At 37.3% G+C, this 9,136-nt stretch overlaps 1 protein-coding gene across 1 annotated transcript; it reads right to left on the bottom strand.

Annotated features, from left to right (window-relative positions):
• Positions 1-745: 745 nt before the first annotated feature.
• fgf19 (fibroblast growth factor 19) lies at positions 746-6,495 on the bottom strand. Its single transcript, XM_073463712.1, has 3 exons — positions 6,154-6,495; positions 5,926-6,029; positions 746-1,902 (listed from the first exon to the last, which is right to left on the bottom strand). Exons 1-3 carry the CDS (start codon positions 6,362-6,364, stop codon positions 1,582-1,584), a joined length of 636 nt encoding a protein of 211 aa, XP_073319813.1. The 5' UTR covers positions 6,365-6,495; the 3' UTR covers positions 746-1,581.
• Between the last annotated feature and the right edge of the window lie 2,641 nt (positions 6,496-9,136).

Below are 9,136 nucleotides of genomic sequence, written 5' to 3'. Positions count from 1 at the left end.
GTCATCTGTGATTATTTTATTGTTAGAAAAAATATTTGATTCGACTCAATTTCTGTTAATAAATTAAAAATGTATAATACCACTCATCACTCATTGTGTGAATGTTCTGAGTCATCCAGGCCATGCGATATCTAGTCAGTCATAAGCAGCAGGACTTCAACTGAGAGTTTTTTTTTACCAACATGGCAGTCATGGTAATGCAGGTGTGATGACACAAAAATGTCATTAACTGTTTGAGGAAAGTGGACTCAAGGGTGGAGGTAACGCACCAAAGGAGTATATTCTGCCTATTGGGCCTTTATTTAGATAAAATGGGACTTTATTTAGATGAAATCTGAAGACTATTTAATATTACTGTTTAATAAAACTAAGTGTAAATTATATAATAATTTTAAACAAAATATGCTAAATACAGTAGATCAAAACAGGCAGAATATATGATCTGGTGCATAACTTCCACTGGAGTGGACATATATTTTGAATCACAGGGGAAAAAATTAGAGAAAAATAGGATGATTTAACAGTCAATTCAGAGGTCCTTGGTGCATCTAGTCTTCACTTTGCCATTTTGAATTTATGATGACATATCTCAAAATGGCAAAGATATACAAAGATAATCATTTGGAATTGTGGACAGGGTTGGGGATCCACCACCTGGTGATTGGGACAAATATCTGTCTACTGTAGTGGACACCATGCATTAAAAGGTTAACAAGCATTAATCACAAACAGTGACCCTGCTTGGAATGTTTCATAATAATGACTTTATTCCAAAATCTTATATCAAATTAATGCAAACAGTTGCTTTACATGTAACAGGAAGCATCAACACACACAGAATGCGGAGGTGCATTCAAAAAGGATATTCACATTGGAACTGCTGGACATTCAAATAACCAAATAAATACAACAACTAAACTTCTGCAATATGACTTTACTTTTGCCGGTTGTGGAAAGCCCTATTAGCCCTATTTTTGACTTACTATCCCATGCAGTTTATTTTACCAACATCCTGATCCTCATCTACAGGTAGCAGTGTTATTCTCTTCTTCTTTTCACTGAGGCATTATACCCTGAGATTCTTGTTGTGTTCAAGGGATCGCAAGGAAATATGCTTGTTGTCTGTTCTAAACAAAATGGCAGTATGATAAATATCATGCCATTTATTTCCTTTTACCAGTTTCTTAGGTATCTTAGGTGCTGATCATCATCATCATCTATAGTTACTGGTGCTGTCACTTTAAACAAACCAGAAAGTCAAACATCTTCCTCCTTGTGTAAAGAAGGCTCTTTTCGGGGAGGAAAAGAAGTAGTCTTTCCGGGGGTTTTTTCAGTAAATGTAAAAGCTGTTACCGAAAACGACAGGATGGAACATTAAACCCAGTACAGGTGTCATTCTCCCCTCTGTATTTCACTGCAGAGGACAGTGCTGGACGAATCTCATAGACTGGGTGCAGTCTGGCTAGAAATGCAGTCAGGCCCTGGTTTACAGCATGCAGGGAGGAGTGCTTGGTTTCAGTCCTCAGACAAAGCAGAGCACACCTGGACACATTCATTTACTGCTCTCCCAAAGATTCTGTCTCATCTCTTATGGAAGCTGGGACTATGAATAATCTGAGAGAGCTTTCCAAAAGAGTCCATTGTGTCCACAGGTTCCTCTGTTTGGGCTCCGCTCTGTCCTGGCTGGTCAAGAATGTCCAGTCCAGGGTACAAGGCCTGATCCAGGGTGCTGATCCTGGGGAGGAATTGGGCCAGAGCTGGGAAGTCTCTGTCTCGACCCTGTAGCCTCTGTCTGTGGTTTCCTAGACTAAGCAGGACTCCGTGTCTGTCAGAGACATAGATGTTGTACCCGTCCGGCAAGATCTGCTCTCTGAAGGTGCAGTCATCTCTTTCGTAGGTGTGCTGGAAAAGATGGGAGATTATTGTATTTAAAACTGTTTATGTTCTTTGAATACTGAGATTTTGTGATGATTTAAAATTTAAGTGATTCCTGGCAGTGTGGAAAATACGTTTTTGTTGCAACCAACCAAACAAAGAAGGGAAGTGCACTGAGGAACCAAAATAGATCCAGGTACACGTGTGACATACTACTTCATTTGACTAATTATATGTTTGTTTGGGAATATATTGATTTTGTTTGCTAGGACTTTCCATACAGCTCCATTATCTGCACTTGTAAATGTGGTACTACAGTATCATGTTTTATCAAATGTACTTATCTACTAGCAGCAGACGTTCCTCTTGCCCTTGTTTTTTTTTCTATTCTAGCCAAATTGCTAAAGTTAATATGTATTTAAATACTATAAACACATACGATTGTTTTTCATTTACATATTATTCAACATACATATTAAATGCTGCATGGGGATTCATTACTCAAATACACACAGTATAATCTAAAATATAAATAAAATGCGCCGTAAAAAATGACCTAAAAATAATAACTCAGAAAAGGTTTAATCTTTTTTTTTTATAGAATTAAAGGAAGACTATGTAATAAAACAATCAAGTGATAAAACATGATGACAACGATGGTAAATATTTTGGACTTTGCAGAAAAGATGGGTCAACAGAGAAACAGCAATCTCACTCAGCAGTCCGCTAAGTTGTTGTTCTCAATGAGGCATTAGTAGCTGCTCTTTTTTAAAAATGTAAGGCAAAAAAAGTGTTTACATTTACTTACAGTATGTGTTTTTTTTTTCTTTTTGGCGAAAAGCTGAACGACAGGGTTGGCAGCTTCTTCTGTAACTGTCTTAAATGTACAGATGATAGTATCTCATATCAATCTCAGGCCCATTAATTAATTTTTGGCTGACTTTGTAATATCGGTAATGTAATGAAAGTGGTAGTTTAAACCCCTTTTATGTACGCTCAGAACTTGGGTTTTTGCTGGTACAGGCCTCCTACTTGGTCGAGTAGGACATTTTATTTTTTGCAAAATACGGATTCATTCAAATTTGTATGTGCCATTTGTACCATATGAAGATTTCAATAGAAGCATGTTCACATTACATGTATATAAGTTGGCTTTCTTATCAGAAGGTGAACAGGGTGGTGATGGCCTGACAGGTGGGCAAGAGAGCTTACAAGCGAGAAGCCACTGGTTGAGCCACTGTTCAACATTTGTAAGCATGAAACCACTGGATATTTTTAACAAGACATCAGAACATTTTCCTGCCGTGTCTGTGGAAACAAAACTGAATATTTTGGATGAAAAGTTGGGACGATTTCCAGCCTGTTTTTAAAAGCAGGTAAGCTAAACCCTAAACCCTGTTTTTTGTGCCCAAACATAACCAGAGTATAAACACAGCATTGTCACAACATAAAATAAAAACAGTGAAGCTAAAGAAATGTAAAGTTGCAACAGAAAGAAATGTTTTTCAACATATCTGTGATTTCGTGGTTTGCTGATATGTACATTGCCAACATTTCTTCTGGCGATTGTTTTGCCACTCGCTTACTGTGGCTAATGTTAACCAGTGCTAGCAAACAGACATTGTTAGGTGAGTTTACTGAATTCACAGCTCTAATCTACATGTGCTACAATGCTTAATTATGTTTGAGCATTTCCAGTCATCATGTAGTTGTCACTTTTGTTGTGGCCACAGCAACTGCTGTTCAGCAAAGGTTACATTGTTTTGCTTTAACATTAGGGCAGAGATGAGGTCAATTGCAATGTTTAAAAAAAACAACCTTTTTTATGACATTTTACTGACTAAACAATTGTGAAATATATTTAGTTTGTTTAATCAATAACTTCAATTTTATTTAATTATGTTTATTAACTACTGGTATACATAAAGGTTAGAAAGTAGTTCAGACAGCAACATGAATCCTCAATTTAGAATTGCAGCTTCCTTGTGAATTGCATGAATGCTGGTTTTAGACTGAAGGCCCCTTTCATAAAAAAGAAAAAAAAAAAAATACGCAAGTGGTGCTGCAAGTTCTTCGATGGCTGTTTACTTTGGCCAAAGAGAGCCAGCCAGAGGCCAAGGTTGTTGTTGCTGCTGCTGGGTCTTTTCATTCAGGTTTTTCACTTTGCAAACACATCCTACCCTGCACCACACCGGACAAAGGTTGATGAACCTCTGTCTGAATGAATGCCTGACTGGCATGCAGTGTTTTCTGAACATGAAAGCTGACTAACAACATATATGAAAAGCAGCAGGAGACCTTAGGTCAACAGTGCCAACAGGAATCTTTCTGGATATCCTTAGAAATGTTCCTGAATAACATTGGTTGTATAATCCATTTTGGAGAAGCATTTTTTGTGGCATTGCCAAGTTTTGAAAAGGATCAATTCATCAAAAATTTACAACTATTTCTTACAATGTAAAATAAGATTAATAATTAATGGTGAGATTCATTTTTATCTTCGTAGTCATATTGTATGGAATTCAAAACACTACTTACAATGTGCAATATCTGGAATACTAAAACAATTGCAGTTGAAATGGTAGTTAAAGTGGAAGTACTGAAAGTTGAATTTGCAACTCAAACTACTGAATGAAGTAAAAAAAAAAAACTCAGTTGAGGTATCAGTTGAACTAAAAGTGCTGAAAAGCACTAAAGATTCAGCTGAACTTGAAGACCTGGTAGGAGTTGAAGTGGCTGCTGAAGAGTGAAATATTAAAGCAGATGAACTGTCAAGTGTGGGAAACCTAGTGGAAAAACAAAAAGGCCATTTTGCTCTCTGTGCTACAGCCATGTTGAAACTAGGTTTTAAAACATCTCACATTCTTATATGGTGTGAACTGCATGACACACTATTTTATAATTATATTCAAAGGGTGGATATGTAGTTATTTGTTTTTAAATGTTGATGTGATTTAAAACATAGACTGCACAAGAGGTGGATGTAATCTCAGTGACATCACCCCTAGGTTTCTAAAAAGCTCAGTGTGGTGGCTCAAGCCCTTAGTGCAACAACAATGCCAAAGTAATAGTCAGCCAACCCATTTAACCCATTTCTTTGGCTCAACAAGCCCAGACAATTAGTGAGGCTGACGTGTGAAGTGATTTTCCAGCTCAGGAACAGCTAGCTAATTCAGAATGAACTCTGCTGTGTTGTGATTTCAAAGACTTTTCTGTCAAAAACAGTATATCTCCTTTATTTCTGTGGGTAACAGGAGCACAAGGCAGTTGCTGATCCGACTGGCTGGAAATATGTGATTGGCTGAAAGGTGAGGAGGCGGAAATCAGTGACAACTGTGTCATGACAGGTGATGTTTGTGAAATAAGGGTATAATAGTGAACAATGGCACTATGAAATTCATCTTATTTCAAAGGGAATTATAATCTAAAACTAAACTCCAATAAAATGGCAATAGGAATGACAAAGTCACATCAATCATAAGTTATTAATCCAGTCATTGAATTTCAAAGATATTAAATCATTTGTATATCACGTTTATATCGACCATTTTGGTCTTCATGTATATTTTATGTTTTAACAGCAATAAATAGTAATATTTTTTTCTTAAATGCTTTAATTTAACATGTGTGTTTAATCTTAGTTAAATAATGTTCTTAGTTTTAGTGAAGTTTTTATTTAAAAGATTCAATTGTATTAGAATATGTTGGGATTTTCTTCAGTTGTAAAATGTTACAAATGAGCTTAGAAGTCACAGTTAAATTCAAATTTGACTATATAATAAAAGTTTGTACTGTGATTGTACACTTACTTATTAGATAATCTTACCAATGTGGATTAGCCTAATTAAATATCATTCTACAGTATAAAGACAAAATTCTGTCATTTTACCTCACAATTCGTTTAAGTAATGCCCTGACACATCAAATGTGAAAACATAAATCAATTAATTACTTTTGGCCAGATAATAACATTTGCCACTTATTGTTATGTCATTAATAGACAACAGAAGCAAAACTTAATTGACAACAGGTTGTCTCTGAAATCCTTACCGATGAGTACAGTCTTCCGTTGGCTTCTATGCAGAGAAAGCGTGCGGTTGCTGCTCCTCTGATGACAACACAGCCTGGATCTACTGGACGGATCTCAAGCAGGCCTGCAGTTCAAATGATTGTCAGAATGAAAGTCCCATCAAGCCATTTCCAGTCATCATGGTGATTTACTGACAAGAATCACCATTTGCAGGCTGTTGAGTCTGTGCTTTTAAATGCTTGACTTACTGTGCAGGGTTTGGTCCGCAGAGCCCAGGATCTGTCCATCTGCACTTATCAGCAGGTGCAGTCCCGGTCTAGCGGCATACAGGTGCCTGAGCCGAACTACCTGTCCCCAGCCGTTGGTGATGTGGGGCCCCTGGTCTGATAGGGGCATACAAACAACTCCAACAGAAAAAAAAATATTGGCAAGAGATACAATGACCACGAAGAGTAGCATGATTCGTCAAATACGGTGTAAGCTCTCTGTTACTGCTCCCTCCAGTTGGCCATGTGAAGGTAGTCTCATCCTAACACAGCCTTTTCAATGTGTCCCTTATCAGCTGCTGATAACCTCCTTTCCAAAATCCAGTTCCCAGAAGCAAACCACAACACACCCCTGCACGACATCCAACTGAATCATAGCTCTCTGCTGGCCCCAGACGAGCACAAACTTGAGCCCCTGTCGTGTCTTTAAGCACCTCATTCAAAACTCTGGCAATTCATCCTGGTGTTAAATATTCACTAACACCCTCACTTTATAAATAAACTTATGACTTTTTCTAAGGAAATTGGCATTGTTACTTCGTTAGGGGTGGAGAAGTACTGTGGACAAATACACAAATTTCAATTTTAGATTTGATTAGAATTACTGCTCATTAAATAGTTTGCATGCCGAATTTAGGCAAGGTCATTACCATGTATATAGTTGTTACTTTATGGATAAGCAAGGAAACATATGCCTACACTTACTTTTTGAGAATGGAGTTTGGCACAAACTCTCAACGCAGGACACAACTTGTACGGGGATATGGGGAGGCTACTTCTCCATGGAGTGAACATGTCTCCATCTGGCACGCCACTAGGCTACATACACACCACATAAGCTACAGCGAATATGCCTATTCCTCCATAGGTCAAGTATGAATCATTAAGACCAACCAAAGTAGGTCTATCAGCAATTCCCCTTATTACTATTATTATAGCCTAGTAATTAGTAGCAGTGGTTGTGCAGTAATGTGAAAAAAGCTTTTGGCCTACAGAGTCGCCTACAAATCAGAGGTAGACATATTTTTAATCATTTTCATTTTGATGCTACTTTGTTCTCTGCTACAGTTCAGAATGGAAGATTATATATTTTACATACAAAATGTGATGAGCACTATTATAGATCAGCATTGACTCAACCAACAACTATGGTAAAACAGCTACCTACACGTTAATGTACCTGTAGTAACAATCCAATATTATAATAATGTAGCCTCAGATTGACTTTTTTAACATTTTAAGAAAATGTAGCTAATTTCATACATTTTTCAAACATTTTCAATGTATGACAGGTAATGGATAGACATGTATGTAATGCAATTTTAAACTGTAGTTTTACTCCTTTAGTAGTATTAAATGAGATATTAGGAGCAGCAGTAGTAATGTGATAGTAGTAATGAACTTTCACTCGTGCCTATAGACTGTATTTGTCTTATATTGACAATCATGTTGCAAAATAATGTTACATAAAGTGCTACCAAATGTACTCTGTCGGTATTTTTATTTGTGAATAGGGTAAAGTCTACAGATTGGTCTGAATCCAAGCTAAGCTGTGAGATTGGGTCACTCCACACTAAAATAACAGACTTCTTTCCGCTCTTATCACATTCTGGCCTGTGCTTCCGCTGCTCAGCCTTGCAATTACATACACGCAAGTTAAACTGTAAAGGAGAGCAAACATCACCATTCACCAAAATGCAACCTGAGGTCCAGACTTTAAACGCTTCTCATTAGAATGGTTTTAGATTTGGAAATGGATGCCCTCTGAGGGCAGATGGTGTTACTGCCAATGTGTGTTATGGCACTTTGACAAGGGATTTTTTTTTTTGAATCTCCCTTTTACCTCAAATATCTGCATAGCTTCTGTCACTAGATGGCAGCCTAGAATATGAATTATCTTTTCAAAGCCAGCTTTCATTAATTTTATCTCAAACAAAACACACTATCCAAAAAACTTTACAGAAAAAGAAATGACCAGATATACAATACATTAAGCTGAAAAGACAAAAGGTGGCCAACACACACCCACAGTCCATCTCCCACAGCATGGACACAGTTAAAAGGCAATGAATGCTGAAGACAGAGCGGGGAGAAGATATAAAGGAAGAGGAAAATAAAAAGTCAAATGAAGAAAAAAGAGGAGAAAGGCAGGGGGAGAGAGAAGAAGAGGGCAGGAGACAGCCAGTGATGGTCAAGATGAGGGAAGAGGAAATAGAAAGAAAAAGAAAGGAAAATAATTATGTTTTGTCTATCTATCTATCTATTAACTACGTACCTACCTAAAGTTTATTTTATCAATCTACTACCATGTACTTTAAAGATCCCTTTAGAACATAGGTTGTTGTAACTGCAGATTAAATAGACTGCAGCCTGGGAATATTGACATCTCCCTCATTCTCCTGTTGCACCTTAAAATGTAATAACTTACACTTTTACCAGTCTTATCAATATGTTAAGTACAGATTGTGTGAGTTTGTTATGTCATTCTCAGTTTAACTCTGTCCAACTTCAAAATGAGCAGAGGGGTAATTAGCCAAAATAGCTGAAGACCCCAGTATTGGCATGCAGGGTCTTTAAAGGCTTTAGGACCTAACAGGATAATGTCAGGTCACCAAATTGGGCTTTTGTGTGCAGCTGATGTTGCAGCCATGCAAGCAACTGACCAACAGTATGCGGTCATACGTCTAAGTTGATTTCCATCAAATCCTTGGAAGGTCCACTGATGTGTTTAAGAGTCAGACTGGTTCATTATACAACACAGGTATGTATAACGAAATGAAAGTTTGTGAACTCCTTCATGCTACACAAATTACAGAACATATATACACTTGTTAATATACAAATATACACAAACACGTAGTGCATCTTTTGAATCTGTGTTAGGGTGTATGGCAGCAGCAGCACCAAGATGGTGATGATAATGTGGTTGGCATGTTTATATTAAAAGTCCGACACCTGGGAAGTC

Source organism: Pagrus major, chromosome 4 (assembly GCF_040436345.1).
Source record: "Pagrus major chromosome 4, Pma_NU_1.0".
Lineage (NCBI taxonomy): Eukaryota > Metazoa > Chordata > Actinopteri > Spariformes > Sparidae > Pagrus > Pagrus major.
Note: the sequence above shows the minus strand (reverse complement) of the source record. Positions and strands in the feature narration are given on the sequence as shown.

Excerpts from the sequence above, each read along its gene's own strand:
- fgf19 (XM_073463712.1), bottom strand. The coding sequence starts at position 6,364 with ATGCTACTCTTCGTGGTCATTGTATCTCTTGCCAATATTTTTTTTTCT. Across the intron at positions 6,030-6,153 it reads TGCGGACCAAACCCTGCACA|GCCTGCTTGAGATCCGTCCA; the intron begins GTAAGTCAAGCA and ends TTTGAACTGCAG. Across the intron at positions 1,903-5,925 it reads ACGGAAGACTGTACTCATCG|CACACCTACGAAAGAGATGA; the intron begins GTAAGGATTTCA and ends CATCTTTTCCAG.